Genomic DNA, 20282 nt, shown 5'->3' with positions numbered 1-20282 from the left:
AGCAAAACAGTGCCTTCATGTCTGTGCTTCTGTCTGCTCTTTACACACACACACACACACACACACGACTTCATTATTACTCGCTCTTGCAGGACATGTCATGTCTAATGAATGCGTCACAGGCGTTCACATTACCTCCATTAACCTGCCAAAGCTTATAAGTGTGTGCATATGTGTGTGTCTCGCCAATGTGACAGAGAGAGGGAGAGAGAGAAAAGAAAGAAAGAGTGAAACAGAAAAGACAGTAGTGAGAAGCAATTAATTTTTTTTAATCTTCCCCTCCCAACCCAATCCATCCCCATCTTTCTCTCATTACTGCTTCTATCATCTCATCACAGCATAAACAAAAGACAGAATCTTAACTTTTTTTTTTCATTCTGGTCTTCTTCATTTTCAGAGCACTGTTTTTAATGAAGAAATTCCCAGCAGAGTATTGCGGTCCCCTGTGCTGAAAATACAGGATAGAGTATCAAACCAGGACAGGTTCTTGCAGGATAGTCTTTTTTCTTCTTCTTCACAACAAATATCAGTCACTTACTCTCAATATGAAAGTTGCTATTTAAAATATCACTGCATATTTATTTTTATGAATCACATGCTTGACTACAGTGAGCTATTTGAGGGAAATATCTTGTGTTTGCTGCGTTTGTTCCAGGCATAAACAATACACAGAATCCTGCTTTGGAAAGCTGTCAGAACCAATTTAACCTATCAAGAGTGTACGAGGACACCTGCTGGACGACGGGTGACATTGTTTCCATGCCTGGCAAACTTTTATGAACAGGGTAAAATAATTTGCTGTAGAGATGCCCAGTTTCTTTCTTTTATTTTCTCTCTCTTTTTTTTAAAATGAAATTTGAATTCGAGTTTGTCAGACCTGAGTGTGCTTTAATGTGATGGGTATTGAAATAACACACAAAATACACGCAGCTCTCCAGGTCTTCTTTAAAAATTTATTTATTGCCATCTTCCTTAGTTGCTCATCATAACCTGCAAGAAGGAATGAGTCATTACTTAAAATAGGAAAAGAGGAAAGAGAATTAGAACAAGAGATGTTTGTTTACAAGCAGCTGTGGTTCTGGTTACCTGGTCAATCCAGTCGTTGAAGGCAGAGACTCTGGTGAAGACAGTGGGTTTCTTCTCATAGTTGCAGCCAAGGGCGGACACAAAGCTAGCAATACCGTGCACCTCCCAGACACCTTCAGCGTTCTGACAGTTCAGAGGGCCACCGGAGTCACCCTGGAGAAAGTAGGGAATAGACATAGAAGTAGATAGAGAAGATCTAATGTTTTGTGCATTTTATTAAACTAGTGTATGGTATGGCAGAAAATAACTGCAATCAGGACTGTTGTTTATAGTTATGATTGAAATTTTATTTTTTTTAAAAGTCAGTTCTTGTCAGCTAGAACATAAAATCTCTGAAAAATGTGATTACCTGTGTATATTTGTAGTTGAACACATTACATTCAAATTTGCTTTGAGTTTTCAACACACGATAGAAAACAGCTCTTCCCATGTACACAAACACACACAGTGCAAACTTACGTTGCATCCAGCCACAATTCCATCTCCGCCAGCACACACCATGGTGGTCCTTACAGCGATACCCCACCAGTCAGATTGGGAGCAGGTGGCATAGTCTGCCACAGGCATCAAAGCTTGCTGCAGCTTATCAGCTATGGGGCCTCCGGCTAAGACACACAGGCAGAGCCTACATCATCCACATACACCGGCCTGCAGTCAAAGCTGATTTACAGCATTTCTTAAAGCGTCAAATTCACTGTCTGACCCACATTTTTCAATTTAGGAATAATCCTCCTCCCTAAATCTTCCAGCAAAAAATATCATGCATTTGATTTTCATCTGAACTTTGGAGGTTACCCCAATTAGATATGCTTACTCACAGCTCGTTATAAATCCATGCATCTCACAGATGCACTAAATGCTCTAAAGGACAATAAAATATCCCGTAGATACCAAACTAAGAAAAAAACCAAAAACAAAGTAAATACCTCAACAGACACATAAACATAGCTCGGCCTTCTTTAAACAGCGACTTACTGTACAGTCTTCCCCATCCAGTGATGTAGCAGGGGTAGAGGTTGGACAAGACAGTGCCAGCAGGGGGGATACATGCCAACTGCACCTGGTCGCTCAAAGTCGCAGACTCTGACAGTTTGATCAGGGCGATATCGTTACTGCAAGAGAGACAGAGGGAGAGAGACTGTGTGAGGGGTTCGTACTGACAGGCAATTTAAAATCATCCTCCAGAGCAAAAAGCAAAGAGAGCGAAACACAGGCAGATAAGATAATGGGAAAGAGTACAGTACAGTATTCCTGCGTCCTTTCTGTTTGCTATTGCTGTATGTCTAAAAATACTGAATAATTAATGTATTCAATTACAATCTTTACAATCTTTGAACTCTATTGCATGAAAAAGTCAACTTGTTTTTTTAAAGAAAATTAACCAATATAATAATATTTTTAAATGGTTCAGTCTTTTTTTCTCATTTACTCAGCAGATCTTTGACATGTATAAAAATGTCGACATTCTTCATGGATATGATTTAGACTGAAGCAAGTAAATGTAATTCGAGCCCTGTTCCCATACGCTATATTGATACACTTTTACAGAGATGATGATGTACTATATGTAGGAGACTGTCTTTGCTCTCAGTATTGTGAGGTGGTGATTGTGTTACCCGAAGGCCACAAAGATAGGGTTCCATTTCTCATGGACAATAATCTTCTCAGGCAGGATAGCCTTGGAGCCAGCCTCTTCCTCCACCAGGTTGTATTTGCCCACATACACCCTGTAGGACAACGCGGTACTGTGGGAGAGAGCAGAATGTCAAGGCTGGAGTCTACCAGACAGAGGAGTTTGTGCAAATAGCTGAATAGTGCGGTGATTGGTTGAATTGAATTCCCACAGGATTTAATGTGGGGTTGGGGACCAGAATTTAATTTGTCCACTGGTGGTTGTGTTTTTGTGTTTTGTGTCTTTGTATTCCTCTGCTGCTCATACTTAATGCAGTGAGCAGCAGTCATGACCCAGTTGGCAGCAATCAGAGTTCCCCCACAAGTGTGCCTCCACTCGCCGTCCTTGTCATACTGCAGGGAGATCTGGAGGTGAAGAAAGGACAGCAAAAAGGACGGAGTATAAGCAGCAGGTTGCTGATGAATAGATGGACTGCACTGTGTGCAGATTAAATTCAAAAGCCACTCTTTTAATTAGAGGATTTCCAATAGCCACTGGGTATGACAACAAATAAGCCAGATGCTCTACCCATGAGGTTTGCCGGTAAGTATAAAAACACAGACAGATGTGTACATATTAGCCTACCTGCCAGGGCCAGCTGTGAGGCCTGGCATCGACTCCGTTGACTACACGGGAAGTCAGGGGCGGAATGGGTGGTGTACCGCACCCAAGGGCTGGACGAAGAGGGGATAGAAGTGAGCTTTAGAGACACGGGAAAAACTTTTAAACTGCATCATTTTTCTTTTTGATAAAGGACCGCAGGGGGGCGAGCTCCCTGTGTGGTAATGAGCAGGCACGTATCCGCGCTTACATTACTTGCAAAACGGCAGAAACAATTACACACAGAATTAGAAAATGCCAGATGTTCTTACCGCCAGCAATGAGCACTGAGGCCAGCACAATGGGGATCATGTTGATTGATGCTTCTGCTGAGGGACAAGAGGACACACGTTCTCTTTTAAACTTTCCCCCACAGGCAACGCCTGCTCTGAATGCAGCAACACGTACTACCATTGGTTTGCCTGCACCTCTCCGGGATGAAGATGGACCAATGGCAAAGAGGGTCAGTGTTTGTCTGCGCGGCTGACGGATCACACAGGTGTGTTTTTAGGAACATTTCTCATGGCCTTCCTGTAGAATTACAATGGGTACAATGTACAGAAACCATGTATGCATAAGAGCGCCAAGAGTTTTCTCATTCATGAAAGGAAAGTGTGTTTAAGTTTGTAAATACTGAAGGTACATTCACCTCTGTAGCATTATGATTCTGCATTGAAATTCACCTTTACACTTTCTGTGATTAAAACCTTTTCCCTGAAAGCTGGAATTAAATGCTTGCATAACACCATGGGAAGCCGACATCTGGCACTAGCTTGTTTTCTCAGAATTGAAACACACACACATGCAAAAAAAAAAAAAAATCTAATTAAGAAGCATGAGTAAGGTAAAGGACAACAAAGTTATGAGAAACAGATGTTGTCATTGATGCAGAAAATATTGATGGCTGCGTTACAGTCTTTTCTTACACCACAAACAGCTCTAATGCAAATTCTGCAGCGTCAGAAACACAAGACACATTGGCCATATGTATGAGCATATATGTCAGCTCAGCATCTTTCAGGTTTGAACAGTCTTGCTATAGCTATGCTGTATATCAGCTGTTGTGAAGTTAAATGTACTGATGAAAACACCGACCCACCTCGTTACGATGACTTGAATGAATGGATAGAACCTGAATAAATTATGAGACTTGGAGGACACAGATACAACTTCTGAGATATGAAAGTGTCTGGGGTGACTCAGCAGGCAGACACACTAAATCTGTCTAGGTAGGTTTTACGTACTGTTATGTGGCACAATAAAAAGTTTGGCGGTTGCTGCCAGTTTGCAGCAAAAAAAGTGTTGAGAAATAGAATCGAAATAGAAAATAGAAGCGTTCATATGCTTCTGATAAGAGAACCTGAAATGGATTCAGAAATTATTAAGGTTACAGGAGTCCTGTCTTACATTTGAGACTTCCTGAAGCAAACACTGTGCTGTAATCAAAATCAATGTCACACTACTTCAGATGGCAGACTGGACTTCTTGCTCATGAATCATTTAGTTTCCTGGTTCACCACTAGATGGGACAATTTATCTGCTTAGACACCAAACTGATCTATAGTCATTTATTTACAAAAATGCATTTGTAATGTGAGTCATTCAGAAAATCAACTTCTGTGAAGTGGGTCTGAAAAAGAGGTCCGACAAGACTTGGAGACTGACAGTGATAGTAACACATATTTGTTCTCCACTGAGAACACCTTTGCCATGAACATGTGCAACTCGTAACAACACTTGAACCTACAGAAACAACTTTGCTTAAATGTTGGGTTACAGCTGCTCATTTAGAGTTTACAAAACAAGCAAATTCTCCATGGGAAGAAATAAAAAACACTTGAAAGGCAACTACAGCAAACAAGCTTAGACATCCCCGGCTTATGTGTGCTTGTGTTTGCGTGCATGTCTGAGTGTGTTGGCGCGGGTGTAAGTGCACCTTAGTGTGTGTGTGTGTGTGTGTGAGAACTCCTCTACAGCTATCATATGTATTTATATATATAATTATTTGAAATCTAATTAAAATCAGTCTTCTAATTAAAAAAAAACATTGTTATACTTATTACAAGCCAGTGTCCAAAGCAGATGCCTCCTTTCCCCTTCCATTTTCTGATTAAACCTCTTGTATTCATTAATTTGATAGTGGCAAGATAATGAAGTGAGGTGGATGTTGAAGTGATACAGCTGTACAGAACAGGGGGGTGGGGGTGGGGGGTGGGGGGTTGTTTCTGTAGGAAAACACATAGACCTGACCTAAACTCTTACCCGCCTTTTTATTTAGCCCAAAGCCTCTGATTACCCAAATATACTCCCTACCACTAACGCCTGTTTATACGAAGTAGAAGGTAGCCTGTCGTGTGCTGAGACGAGGCTCACTGCATTTATGGCTGAGGAAAGCACAACACCTCATTTACTGGAACCCCACCCACCCCCCCCTTTCCTCACCCCACTCCTGGGGGTTTGTAACAGATACAGTTCAGGCCGCTTCCCCCCATCAGAAGTGCAGCTGAACTCCGAATGACACCGAGTGCGAGGTTTATGGTTGGTTTGTGTCACACTGGGGCAGTAAACACTGCACTGGCCATTGCCGTTGTCAAGTGGCACAAACAAGAGACATTTTGCAGTAATGTATAAATATTATTGTGTGCTTTTGGCTGCAGCCAGCTGTGTGGTTTTTGAACTAATTTTCTCTTGCATACCTCTGTCACTGGTATGTGGTATGCCTGTATGAGTGTGTCTTTTGGTTTGTAGCAATAGTTCAGCCCAGCCTGAACCCACTAATGTCCCAAATGTTTAGCTTTCTGCCTTTAAAAAAATACACAGCTGTACTTTCCAGTGGCTGCCTTAGTTGCCATAGGCAGAGTGCTTTGAGCCAGAGGGCTCAAGTAAATCTGTCGGCTGTCTGCTGCTGATTTGCTTTTATCTTTGATGCTGATTTTACCAGAAGCCCTTCCCTGCTTTCTCGTTTGGGTTGATTGTTGCATGTTTATTTTATTTCTGTGTCTTTGTTTACTGCGGGTATAAAATTCATTGCTAACTGTGCTTTAATACTCCCAGGACGGGGAATACTAATTTCATTAATTCTCGTGAGCACATCATGACCCAACTGGTCTTACAGGTCTTGCACATACTTGCCTGCTCTCTCATTTTCAGTGTTAGAATGAAGAGGAGTAGTGGGAATTGGTGCCGTCTATTAAGATCGGTTTACAGCGTTCATATGTTCTTCACCTAATTTTGCATTTGTGTCCAGTATGTTTATGTCACTACAGTTTACACTCACTGCTGCAATAGATCATAGCTTCTATCAAACATGGCATTTTAAACATGCTGCATATTCCTGCATAAAACATCTCCCAAAACATCTTTTGCACTCGTATCTGCACGTTATTTCGGAGTAATTTATTTTTTGTGCCACTGAGTCTTTTTAGAGCAAGAGTGGAACATCGTACATGCAGCTACCACTGGAATTACACTAAAATATTCCTCATCACCTTTGTTTATACACATACTTTTGCAGTCAGCACCAGTTCATTGCAATCTCTACTTTCATCAGTCCACATGAAAGAGATAACAAGCAGTGTAACCTACTGCTACGTATAATAACATTTACAGTAATTACAGACATTTTATATAATTTGATTTTAGTACAAATACACAGGGACCTTGACTGCATTGAAAAACACACATTATGTGAAGCTATGCAGAGCAGAACAGGATCAGATGAAAGCAGTAAACATGCTCTCACTGTGGGCAGTGGCACAGACATTTACAGTATTAATAAAAAACAGGATCATGACGTTACGTGGCTTTTTCGGTTCATGAGCTTATCCCTTTTGACTGATTTCGCACCCAGAGCAGCTCATTTCATTTCATTCATTTGATTGTATGTAGGTAAATAGTGAAAATGTTTTTTGTCTGTTTGCTAAACTTAAGATATCAAGGCTAACATATTATGAAGATGGCCATGTTTTGCTTTTTTCCTGCTCCACTTGTTAATGATTTACTAGACTTGTATTCTGCTAGTACTGTATTGTTTAGTGCGTGGATTCAGTTACTTAACAAGGGTCCAAAGGTTGAAGGTTTTTCTCCCGCACTGCATAAATCCTGTGTATTTCTCTGCTCAAACACAGACCAACAAGCCATGTCCAAGACCGCAGAGCTCCAAACACGCAGCTGTGAGTAGAAACCTCTTTCCGATAATGTAGCCAGAAGATGTGCACATATGCGTAAGAAGAATGAAATGGGACTGAACCCATTCTTTTCCTGATATATTTTATTGCATTATAAAATATGTAATAGCTCTGCGTTTAGTAACTGGTGAATTGAGCTCACTCCAGCCTGTTTTCTACATAAACACTAAAACCTCGAAGCCCTTACAAGAGGCTGCTTTTTGTTACCCGTGACTAAGAACAGAAGTAAATCAAAATCTCAAGTACAATAAAAAAACAAATGTGTCGAGATATGTGGCGCTCTTAGACTTTGTTGCCTCCGCCTTTTACAAAAGAGAAGCAGTTTGATAGCATCAAATGTTAAAAAAAAAAGCCTTTCCATACGGTTCCACACAAAATATAGGTGTGCATTCAGTTAATGCAGTTAGGCCTGCTAGTCATAATGTTGCATTTCGAAATCAGAGCTGCAAGTTACAAAAGACGTGCTGGCATTTTGTATTGTTCCTGCTCCAAGGACTGCTGAAGCAGAGCTGGTAAAAGAATATGCACAATGTCTCATTAACAGCTTTTAGTCATTCTCAGCTGTTAACTCCAAGAGCGGCTGACAGGCCCCTACACAGTGACAAAAAAAAAGAAAAGAACATAAATTAAAAAGATGTGCAGGATTATAGCAGCAAATTCTAACGAGGTCATTCATTTGTATCCTGACTGTACTGTTGGTGCTAGAAGGGAAACAATTCATTAAAGAAATAGCTGTTGCAAATAAGCTACTGTTGCACTTATCCCCCAAAAAAAGAAAAAGAAATATATATTTAAAAAAAAGAAAAAAGTAATACCTGAAGCTATTATCAACAACAGTTCTGGGCTTGCCAGTGCTGCTGTTTTGTTTTCAAGAAACTTAATTTTGAATGTAACAGTAGGAAGCTCAGAAAATAGCCTCCTAAAAATGACAGACACACATTTAGGCGTCATTTGCAATGCTGCTGTAATCACATTCGAAACCCACCCAAATCAACATAGTAAGAGATTGTTAAAGCCTACTGTGGTTATATCTCCCATCACACATTCCCATTTTTATTGCCTGTTGTATTCGTGTGACAGCAATGAGCGAAATTCTCGCTCTGCTGATTTGTCGCAATAACGTGGTCAGGAAAACTGCGATATTGTACGCTAAGCTCAGCATGGCGCCCCGTGCTGAACCCTGAGTGTTTTGCTTTTGCTAATCACGCCACTCTCATATATATTTTACAGTTCCCATTATGAGGAGAGATATGAGGTAGCGAACAGGAATGGGTTATTGAATAACAGATAAGACAGGCAGTGCAGGTGTCATTTGTAGTGCATGACCCCGGAGAGCCGTGTTTTCATACTAGCAGGAGCTGTTAAAGCACAAACCGTCTCCTATCAGAGATAATGAATGTTTCACAAAACCACTTCCCTTCACATGCAGAGTTTAAATGTTTGAATTGAGGATAACCAAACATCGGAAGAGCCAACAAAGGACATACAAGATGGAGTTGTTTACACAATTATCTCACAATAAATAAAGGTTTGCTAATTAGTCACATCCAAGGCCCCCAGTTAATGCCATCACATGGTTTATGGAAAGGATCTAACCTCACTTTCTCCTTCAGAGTCATTTAAGAAATGCAAGTGTGCAGCAACATGTTACCCACCAGTGAACCCCTATGTGCATACGACCAGTAATATAGAACACAGTGTATACTATAATGTGCTTTACCAGCCTTTCAGTGCTTCTTCTCTCCTCCCTCAGTATCCAGTAGGCAGAGATGTCCACAGGCCAGTGGACTCGAGTGCTTGGCGCCTCTGGTCCGTTCTGCAGAGGAAACCCCCGACCCCATCCCTACAACCATAAAGGGAACAATTCCACCTTGGATCAATGGGAGCTTTCTGAGAAATGGCCCTGGGAAATTTGAATTTGGAACAGACAGGTATTTGAGGAACACTATGAAAAAAAAAACATGTATTATCATGGTAGATTGTAAACACATCCCTGTACTGTAGATAGAAAAGATAGTTTTCCCTCAGTGTTTGTTGAATAAGGCACCGATTCCTCAAATAATCCTTTTTTTCCACTCTCTTGTGTCTCATAATTCTCACAACATTCCCTCTACCTAGTCTTACATGAATATCCTGCCGGGAAATTAATTCTCTTTTTCGCTCTCAGATACACCCACTGGTTTGATGGCATGGCCATGATGCACAGGTTCCACATCCGTGAGGGCAATGTCACTTACAGCAGCCGCTTCCTTAGGAGTGACTCATTTGTCGAAAACTCAGAGAAGAACCGCATCGTGGTTTCAGAGTTTGGGACATTAGCCATGCCTGATCCCTGCAAGAACATCTTTGCACGCTTCTTGTCACGCTTTCAGACTCCGAGTACGTGCGTCTTCTTTACATATTGCATTTTCCCGTGTGTACTCTGCTTCTGCAGTGTTGTAGCACTAGCGCTGCCAAATACAGTGTTACACCATTTACTATATCAGGTTACCAGCACAAAGTAAAAATCAAACAAAAACATATGTGAGAAGAAAAGTATATATGGATATTCTTTCTTCAGCGCCCAGGTTCTTGACTCCGCAGCAAAAGGCTTTTGCAGACAAATGAAAGCTGGGACATTACATTGTGTTTTTTATTGAGGTAAAAAGAACACAAGTCAATATTTGTGAGTTTGGATCTCGTCGTGTGTATGCTGTAAGGGAATGGGGATCAAAAGGATGGCATAAAGTGCTCTGCTAAAGAGCTGCATTTGATATGTTTTGTCTGCCAGAGCCAACAGATAATGCCAATGTTAACTTTGTCAAGTACAAAGGGGACTATTACGTGAGTACAGAAACCAAGTACATGAGGAGAGTAAATCCACAAAGCCTGGAGACAAAAGAGAAAGTGAGTGAGTGAGAAATGTGTCTTTTGCCTGCATCTTCCAGCTTTTCTATAGCGAGGTCAATGACCAGAATGGTGTGTATGTTATTTTTTTTAATAAGGTGGACTGGAGTCAGTATATCGCTGTCAACTCAGCTTCAGCCCATCCACACTACGACCGCGATGGTTCCACGTACAACATGGGCAACTCATACAGCAGAAGTGGTAACCTGTCTTTGCTCTTTCCTTCTCAGTAGTTTACTATGTTGAGCTATGATTGGAATTTATATGATGTTCACACCCCAAAAGCCGCATTCCTGTAATGCATCTATATCCTCCTACTTGCCACACACACACGCACACGTTTATTTGCTTCCAACAGTGGTCCCACAATAATCTCCTGTTTGTAAGCTCCCTGTGGGTGTTATATACCAGGTATTAATAGGATAATCTCTGGTGACAACTTTACAAAGCCTTGTAAAGCCCTATTGACAACCATAAAATGCCATATCGGGTCCATTTTCTCTCCAACTTTCATCTTCTGAGTTCTCCAAAGCAATACTTTGCACCATCTGGTTTCAGGGTTCCTGCCATCAAAGTACTCAATCGCTTCAGTCGCCCCCTCCAAATATTTTCCTCTTACCCCTTCCTGCAGCAAACATCAACCGCTGCCCTTTAGGGAGTCACTTTGATTTCAACACGTGCATAGTTCCTCGGGGCCACTCGTTCATTTTTCACTTGCTTTCACTTGCATCATCCCCCACCCTTGCTTCTTGTTACAATCAACCTTGACAGCTTGTGTGACTCTGGCAATCCCCCCATGTCAGCATTAAATAGCATTTTCTTTTTAGGATCAACTGTCCCACAAACAGCAACATTCGACTCCACACAGAAGCTGCTACTTTTGCTGGTTTTGCTGGGTGTTATGGCAGAAGTTGGTTCTATGCTAAACAGCCTTTTATCTTCAGTCAAAATCAGCCTCAGCTCGACTTTATGCAATCTACTCAATAGTAATGCAGTCCTTCTATGAGGGCATGGATGGAAAGAAATCCATTCTCACTCATTCTTACAACTGTATTTAATATAATGATGACAGGTCAAAGCAGCTCCCACCTTTATGCTTTGTCTAACCACGCTACATTCAGAACATCTTCTCATTTCCATTTTCAGCCTGCTTTTTCCAGTTTTCGACATGTTTCTTCTTTTTCCATGCCGGTCTGCTCTTGTTAGCTAAAATGAGTACTGTAAAGTTTATCTGACCTGCAGCATCATTATCTGCATCATTACCTCAGCGTCAAAAGCCTCTTTCAAGCGCTCACTGTCTCCAATTAACTTTTGATGTCCTCTTCATCTTCATCACACTCAGTTCAGAATATCCGCACAACCACCTGGCACATGCACGTCAATCCATTCAATCCAGGCCACCGTCTCTGTGCAACAGACCTTCACCACTCTGCTTACTTTCTCAGTTAAGGAGAGTTACACTGTCATAATATTAAGTAAAGGCAGTGGTTTGTTAAAGTTACTGCACTAATTGCTCAGAAGTCTCTCCAGTTTTCTAAATCTCAGTGCGCTTCACCTTTCAGGCTTCGTACTGACCCACCATTCAGCCTGCCCAATTTGTCCATTTTTGTCAAGTCATCACTTTTGCTGGAATTAGTATTTTGGTATTTCTTTGCTGATTGGAACAACCACATCTGCTTCCCCTTCCAGATCAATTAATCAAGGGTCGCTGGTCTTCCGAAGCCTGCCAGTTATACTCTTGCACTCTGTGAATCTGCCATGAACTGGACTTCAGGCTTGTTGACTCCAGTTCATCTGTCATCTTTAATATCAATTTTTTTTGTTGCTGGTTTTTTGATGATGAAGATGATAGATGAAATAGGGGTGGTGTTTGGAGTGCTCCTTGCTTGTAAATTGTCTGTATGCCGGCTAAAGATAAACCTCAAGATCTTTAAAGTTCTGTCCTCAGGTTTGTCTCTATGTGGGTTTACGCTTTGAAATAAAGTCAGCCTAATAACACAAGGTGATTTTGGACATTCTTTAGGATTTTTCTACAACATCATCCGTGTGCCTCCTCCTGAGGAGAAGGCAACAATGGAGGACTCAGCCGACCTGAGTGGAGCCAACGTGATCTGCTCCATCCCTGCAGCTGATCCCAGGAAGCCTTCCTATTTCCACAGCTTTGGTGAGAAACACACTACAGCATAATAAAGAGTCCCCCACTCCGCACTTTTTAAAGTTGTCTGCATGCTGGATGTAAACTGAAGTGAAATTAATGAATTCTGGGAGAGTTTTTGCTTTTTTTCCAGCACTGGCTGGGTGAATCTACTTCAGTGAAACTTTTTAATGCTCTTATTAATCACTGATTTTAATTCCAGTCTCGCCCTCCTTTTTGTCATTCACAGTTCCTTTGTCTTTCCTTTCAGCTCTCTATATCTCTCCTCTTTTTAATTCTACCTCCAGGTTTCACACTTTTTTTCAGCGAAGTATTTACTGTAGTTTTTTCCACAGCTTAAATCTGACAGGACTGCTAACAAGATAGCTATAATTTGCATGTTAATGTTTTATTGTTTGTTGTCCAAATGTTATTCAGCTTCTGCTTGTCTACACACTCACCGGTGTCTTACTTACAACTAACTAGCGCCAGGCTGGACCCTCTTTGCCACCAGAACTGTCTTAATTCTTCATTGCATAGATTCAACAAGGTGCTGGTGTGGTGACCCACTAGAAGGCTCCACTCAGACCCAAGCCTGGAGGTGGGTTTCTGTTGTGTTTGGACGCGATATGCTGAGTTAATGTCTGGAGGTGAATAAAGTTGGAGTGGAAAACTAGACCTCTTGTGTCGTGTGTCCCATGCCTCCATACTGGAAACATTACTTAGAGGTTTTGCTACATATTGACATGGCAGCATCATACAGTTGCTGCAGATTTGTCAGCTGCACATCCATGATGTGAATCTCCCATTCCTCCACTTCTTAAAGGGGCTCTACTGGATTGACATCTGGTGACAGTGGGTTTCATTTGAGGACAGTGAACTCATTACAATATTGAAGAAACCAGGTTGAGAGATGACAGAAATTTGTGAAAGCACCCATCAGAAGATGGGTACATTTGGTCCGCAATAATATGTCAGACAGGCATATTTGAACGATGCTCAGTTAGTACTAAGGGCTCCAATATGTGTGATGAAAATATTCCACAGCACTGACATCAGCCTGAATCATTCATGCAGACAAGCTGGACCTATGCGGTCATGCTGTTGCGCTCAACTCTGACCCTACGGTCCAAATGTTGCAACAGAAATTGAGACTTTTGTCCAATTTCGGTAACCCTGTGCCAATTGTAGCCTCATCATGCTGTTCTTAGCTGACAGAAGCTTAATTCGATTTCTGATAAATCACTTGTTGCACATTTATATACTAGTTCTACAAGGAACCCTTGATCAGTAACAGAGCTTATAAGTGGTTATCTTAGTTACTGGTGCTTTCTTATGAGTTGGAAGCAGTCTGGTCATTCTCCACTGACCTCTGACATTTTCCCCAGAAAATTGCCACTATTTGGATGCTTGTGTGGGAAAGTCCCAGAAGATGAGAAGTTTCTGATAAAAACAGGCCAGCCCGTCAATGACCATGTCGCATTCAAAGTCACTTAAATCACCTTTCTTCCTAATTCTGATTTGAACTACTGAATGTTTTGCTGCCTTATGATTGGCTGATAAGTTAACAAGCAGTTGAACAGGCCAACCTAACTATGGGGCTGTGAGTGTAGATATCTGTAAAAGATCTATAAGAATACCGTTGACCATTTATGGAAAACCATATTTGGTGAAAATTGTGATGAGGGGTAGGATCTGCGGGGAGAACAAATTCCTCTCATAGACAAACACTGGGTGTGAGTAAAGTCAATATCATAAAAAGCTTTGCATGCAATATGAAGGTTATTGTTGTGGAGGAAGGTTTAGCAGGCTAATGACTGCGTGAAAACGAGTTGGGTTAATATGACTACACAGACCATGATTAGATGTTAACAATCAGCTGAAGCAAACAGTTCATAAATAAGCTACTGTTAATTAAACTTAAGCTGACACTAGCTAATGAAAGCCTCATTCTTTGGTTGCTCTAACCCAGTCTTGCCCCACTTGGCTTTTACATTGCTTCAGTTCCCTGATTATATCTATGTCTATATTATTGGCAGCCCACCCATGTGCTGGCAGACTTTCAGACACCAAGAAGTCCCACAAGTGTGGGAACATTGTTCAGCAATCCAGGTTGCGCGCCATATCTCTTGGTAGAGTTGCTGGATGCTTATGTTTAGTGTTTATGTGCAAAAGCAAATGTCTTGGTGCTAGACTTGAACCTAATGTTCCGGTTACATGCAGGTACATGCTGATGGTTGATAAACTAAAGGGAAAACAGGACCCTTTAATACCTATTGATAGAAATCTGGTGGCTCTGTTATACCATGGGGGTGTTTCCCAGCATGGTGTGGGTCCACTTGTCTTCTTAGAGTGAAAGGTAGCTTCAAATCTAAAACAAGTTGTTTTTAGGGCTCTTTACCTTTATCCTGTGAATAAACACTTCCATCTATATGGCAATAGTCTCTTCAAGGAACATATTAAAATTATGTGAATGCTATTTTGTCCATGATTTTTGACAAAATGGTTGCGGTGGTGGTGCTTTTAAAAGAATTGTATCCTGTCACTCCAGTAGAGTAGTGGTAGCAGTGGTAGAACCCATGCCAGGGGCATTCAAGTTACCAGTATGATTTTTGCTAGTTTTTCCTGTAATTTGTCACCAGTCTGTAAATAACTGCTGAAATAACGTGAGAGTTTTAGTCTTAGCACTGATTAGTTACACCACACCTGCAACAACAGTAGAATTCATTGTTAAACCATGCACACGACACCAAGGTATATCTTTTATGTGTCTTTTAATGCAGCCACTTCTTACTGTGTGTGCCTCCCTCTCTAGTCATGTCGGAGAACTATATTGTGTTTGTCGAGCAGCCAATCAAGATAGATCTGCTGAAGTTCATGCTGTACAAAATACAGGGGAAGAGCTTTAGCAAAGTCATGACCTGGGAGCCTCAGCATGCAACAATCTTCCATCTGGTCAACAGACACACCGGAAAGGTGACATATATTATAACACTTATTTACTGTATACAATCTAGGGTAAAACAGGAAACACACAATCACAACCAGCTGCCGAGGAGTCGGAACAGGAAAAAAAAGGAAAGCTGTAAGCTGATCTCTTCATGCACTATTACATTTTTTTCATATTTATTTTGATGAAACTACACTCTGATGGTGTAGCCTTTCCTCGTGTGTTGTTGCTCTCAATTTTTTCATCTCATTACACAGCATACCCATTAAGCATATAATAACAAACTTTCAAAATGATAAGGTGCAACTCAATAACATTCGTGCCAAGCAGGGAGCTTGTCTTCAATTGTGAAAAAACAGCACATCACCTCGTTTGTCTTTTTTTTTTTTTTTTTTTACTTTGTCTTGTTTTCTTGATATTGTACGAATCTGAGTCCTCACTGGTTGATGTTTCTGGTCTGACAGAAGAGTGAAGTGAAGTACTATACAGGACCCATGTTTACGCTCCATCAAATCAACGCTTTTGAGGACAGTGAGTTCTTGGTTATGGACATGTGCTGCGGGGACGATGGCGAGCTCATTGGGGAGTTCACGCTGGAGAACCTCCGAAGAAATTCAGGAGAGGAAATAGACGAGGTAAATGGCTTGAGTTTGTTAGTTTGTTATCAGTGAACAGCTCAGATTGAAATGCTGGCTTTTACCAAAACAACAACACGAGTGACTTCCACATAATGGTGTTTTTGTATCCATCATTGTTCAGCTAGTATTTTGTTTTGCATTCATAACATTACCCTCATCCACCCTGAAACCTAAAATATGAATCAGCGAGGATTTGTGGAGGATTTGTCTGTTTCTTGGGCATAGACTGTTCAATTGCCTCTGATGTTTTCTTCTTTTTTTTCTTCCTCTTCTTCTTATTTGTCAGTTTCCAAAGAAATAGACTTTGGAAATAGCTGTGATTTCAAATGTGGTGGAGTGTATTACTTTCATCAAAACATAGGAACATGGTTTTGTGACAGTACTTTGTATCTGTTTGGCTGTGATTGTTCTTGAGGTTGCGTCGCACCTTTTATTCAAACACAGATAGTTGGGAGTCTGTTTTTTTCATATCCCTCTGATTTCTTTTGGCAGTTTTATAACTCATTGTGCAGAAACCTTCCAAGAAGATATGTCCTGCCTCTGTCCGTGGATGAACAAACTCCTGCAGATGAAAATCTTATCACTTTGCATAACTGCAAAGCCACGGCGAGGATGACAAAACCTGGAGAGGTAGGAGTCAATAGCATGAATTTCCTGCCTATAGTAGTAATATTTTTAACAGTACATTACTGGTTGTACTGGGAACAGGTGAAGATGGAGGCCTATAATCATGATGAATACAACCAATTTACTCCCACACATTCTCATCAATTATCCAGCATGATGAAAGTTACTTTCTGCAAGAGAGTAATTTCATGAGTTACAGCAGATAAAAACGATGTGTCCACTATTCAGGTGAATAATTAGAGTTTAACGGCTTATGTATCCTCACACATACTCGCTCTCCAACGCTTTCTTACAGCGGAATAAAGCTGAAAGAAAAATGTGATCTTTTAGTTGTCATGACTACCTGTATGACACTGTCCTCCGTTGTTGTTGTGAGAGTGCATGCAGCAACTGAAAAACATCTGTTAAAGTGCTCATGCGACCAGAGTCACAGAAAAAAAAAGATAGAAGAAAACTGAGAAAAATATTGCTTGCTCGTTGCACGTGACATTACATTTATTTCTAAAGTAAAATGAAGAGAAATTCATTTATTGTTAACTAATGGATGCTCTGGCCCTTTTGCGGGAATCCATTAATTTCCCTGTCAGAGAGAACAATGCTGTACTGATTTGCACGACCAAGGAAATCATGTCTGTCACTATGTCTCAATTTTTGGCTAAAGTCTTTCACTGATTTGAGCAAAACCCTCATCCTGCAGGTTTACATGACCCACGAGGAGCTTCACAATGATGAGCTGCTGCAGTTCGGTGGCCTTGAGTTCCCTCAGATCAATTATCACCAGTTCAATGGCAGGCCTTACCGCTACTTCTACTCCTGTGGCTTTGGACACGTCTTCAGTGACTCCCTGCTCAAGATGGATGTCCACACCAAGGAGCTTAAGGTTTTCTATCAGTCAAAGGGTACACTTAGAGAAACCTCATTGTTAACTGAGCCGGGTATTACCACATCAAAGCTATTTCTACTTCTGTTTCTTTATCATAGCGAGGGCAGCAGTAGGTTGTGTGAGTTGGTTTTCTAACATGAAAAAGTTGAGAGTAAGGGGTATGTTTATGTGATCTTCTCCTGTCTAGGCGTGGCGTTATCCCGGCTTGTACCCGTCTGAGCCTGTCTTTGTTGCTTCGCCTAAAGCTACTGAGGAAGATGATGGAGTTGTCTTGTCTGTCATCATCACGCCCAGAGAAGTAATTGAAACCATTTATCTGAGAGAGATATTCACCTTTTATGGTATTTGTGCGTCACTGTTACAGACAAAAAAGGCTAAAATTAGTTTGTCAACACAATAAAAATGAGCAGACAACTGTGAAAATGTATGTGGCCCGGATATGGCCATTAGTATTTTCTTCTAGGCTAGCCTGACTGATCCAACCAGGGTCAGTGTGGGGCTAGATGCCATGTGCTTTACAATATTTTAAGAAACGTGTGGCCCACACAACATTTGACTGTGCCATAAACTTATCCAGAAGGGCCAAAAGTAGTCAAAATAATACCAAAATGTGCTACCTGAGTCCACACGGTGACGTCTATATGACTGTGAGTCATTTACCTTCACAGAGTGTTTCTTATATTGTAATGCTTACTCTGAGTTTCTTTAATCTTGCCTGTGGCAATACTACACTAAACACTTTTAAACAATAAAAGCTAAATTGAAAAACCCATTGTGGAAACTAACTGGATCTAAACTGAATTTGAAAAGAAAACACACACATATAAAAAACTAATGAAGAATATAAACAGAAATTGGGTGTATACAATGAAATTTATAGAGGAAAAAATATACATAATAACAAACAGACTTTGTTATACTCTTATTGCAACCTGAGCAGACATATATTTTTACTATGCATGGAGAAGACAAATGCTTTGGTGCTCTCAGTATCATTATAGCAAGAAGGGAGATCTGTGACCTTTTTTTCCCCCTTCCAATAACATAATCTTCCTCCTCTGTATCTGTTTCCAGGAGAAAAGTACTTTCCTGCTTGTTCTGGATGCCAAGACCTTCTCTGAGCTGGGCAGAGCGGAGGTCCCTGTCAATATCCCATATGGGACCCATGGTGTGTTTAACGAGATGGGCTAGATTTGCCACTCTCTACAACTCGGTGGCAAATTGCTGAAATTGAACCAGCAACCAGCCACTTTATCCACAAAATAGAAAATCTCTGTCGATGTCGTTCCCTGTAAAACTCCTGAACTGTAAAAGACAGAAAGAAGTAAGAGCTTGGAAAAACTGCACACTCATGCCATTTGTTTGTGCCTCCTTGATGGGAATAGGTGCATGTCCCCACCGTGTGCTGCCATTACTGTTAGAAAGATGGCAATCTTAGGAGGCTAACAAGACAGAGAGCCCAGCATGGCATCGGAACACTGATATAGTTTGTCCTCTATGTGTCCTCGTGATCTCTTGTAAGAATTTAAAATTGTGCTTTCCTTTCAGTGCATACATTCAAATAAAATATGTTTCCCTTTTTTTTTTCTCGGTTAAAGTGTTTTTGCATCATCATACCACTGGAAACGCTATACTCCCAGGGAGAACAGAACAGCACTTAGGATACATAAAAATGCATCAGAGGAAATTCAATTTCTGTCAAAGTAATGTGATAGAAATGGACAACGTCTGAAATGCCTGGAAAACAAATGGAACTAACTGGTCGATAGCCTCCAGAGAGTCTAGCGGAGGTCACATCAGAAATTTGGTGTTGTCCATCCAAAACAAAACCCCAAACAAAGTTGTCATATGCATAAACACTAACATTTAGGACTTTGCATAGAGTGGCTTGTTATTTCATTCTATTAAGCCACGAGCCGAACAGAACAGTGCCATACACAGACTCTACCCATTGTGTGAAGTGGCCTACTATAGCGGCACTTGTCTCGCCACAATTGACTTTAATGATACTTATTTCATTGGCAATTTTCCCTCTTACATTGATTTGAATGGGCTGATTTGAACTGAATTTAGGCTCTGCAGCTGGAAGCTGTGGCGTTTCAACTATATTATGAACTATACAAATTTTCCCTTTGACTAAAATCGACTTTTAGTCAAGAGTTTTGCAAAGGTAATTTGCAACAGCAGGTCCCAACCTTAAATAATTTATGGCTGTATGGTACACAAGCAGAGGTTTCATCTTCAGCGTCTCTTATTTCACCAAGTGGAATAAGATAGGATGAGATAAAGCCATAGTTTGCTGTTTGAAATAATTTAACACAGGGAATTGAAATCACTTACATTTTCGTCATGTTCCTCTGCTCAGCTGCAGCTGTGTCTTTTAATAAGCATGCTGTACATGTCTCCCAGGATACACATTAATTAGCCTATAATTCCTAATCTAATCAGTCATGCTTAACCTTTTCGAGTGCCTGCCTGTGTGCGTGCGTGCAAGTGTGAGCATAAGAGATGCTCAACTTTATTAGTACTCACTCCACTGGCAGCGACCAGCAGAGAGTGATCCAGCGACCTTTGCACTCAAATGAATCTTGGGTTAAATGTTTCATTAACCAAAAACGC

The 20282-nt window shown here is 40.9% G+C and overlaps 2 protein-coding genes across 2 annotated transcripts; one reads left to right on the top strand and one right to left on the bottom strand.

Annotated features, from left to right (window-relative positions):
- Nucleotides 1–939: 939 nt before the first annotated feature.
- Nucleotides 940–3707, bottom strand: ela3l (elastase 3 like). Its single transcript, XM_005922625.3, has 8 exons — nucleotides 3631–3707; nucleotides 3344–3432; nucleotides 3026–3123; nucleotides 2703–2831; nucleotides 2062–2198; nucleotides 1546–1691; nucleotides 1087–1239; nucleotides 940–990 (listed from the first exon to the last, which is right to left on the bottom strand). The coding sequence occupies exons 1-8, from the start codon at nucleotides 3668–3670 to the stop codon at nucleotides 973–975; spliced, it is 810 nt and encodes a 269-aa protein (XP_005922687.1). The 5' UTR covers nucleotides 3671–3707; the 3' UTR covers nucleotides 940–972.
- A 3708-nt stretch (nucleotides 3708–7415) lies between these two features.
- On the top strand, nucleotides 7416–19244 carry bco2l (beta-carotene 15, 15-dioxygenase 2, like). The gene is made up of 12 exons (XM_005922624.2): nucleotides 7416–7530; nucleotides 9299–9476; nucleotides 9713–9924; nucleotides 10316–10431; nucleotides 10530–10632; nucleotides 12455–12595; nucleotides 15381–15541; nucleotides 15980–16150; nucleotides 16646–16783; nucleotides 17478–17660; nucleotides 17851–17961; nucleotides 18738–19244. The coding sequence occupies exons 1-12, from the start codon at nucleotides 7497–7499 to the stop codon at nucleotides 18852–18854; spliced, it is 1665 nt and encodes a 554-aa protein (XP_005922686.1). The 5' UTR covers nucleotides 7416–7496; the 3' UTR covers nucleotides 18855–19244.
- The last annotated feature ends 1038 nt before the right edge of the window (nucleotides 19245–20282 follow it).

This window comes from Haplochromis burtoni, unplaced genomic scaffold (genome assembly GCF_018398535.1).
Source record: "Haplochromis burtoni strain Fernald_Lab_line unplaced genomic scaffold, NCSU_Asbu1 Contig_62, whole genome shotgun sequence".
NCBI lineage: Eukaryota > Metazoa > Chordata > Actinopteri > Cichliformes > Cichlidae > Haplochromis > Haplochromis burtoni.
The sequence above is the reverse complement of the archived record's forward strand: the minus strand, read 5'-3'. Positions and strand labels throughout refer to the sequence as shown.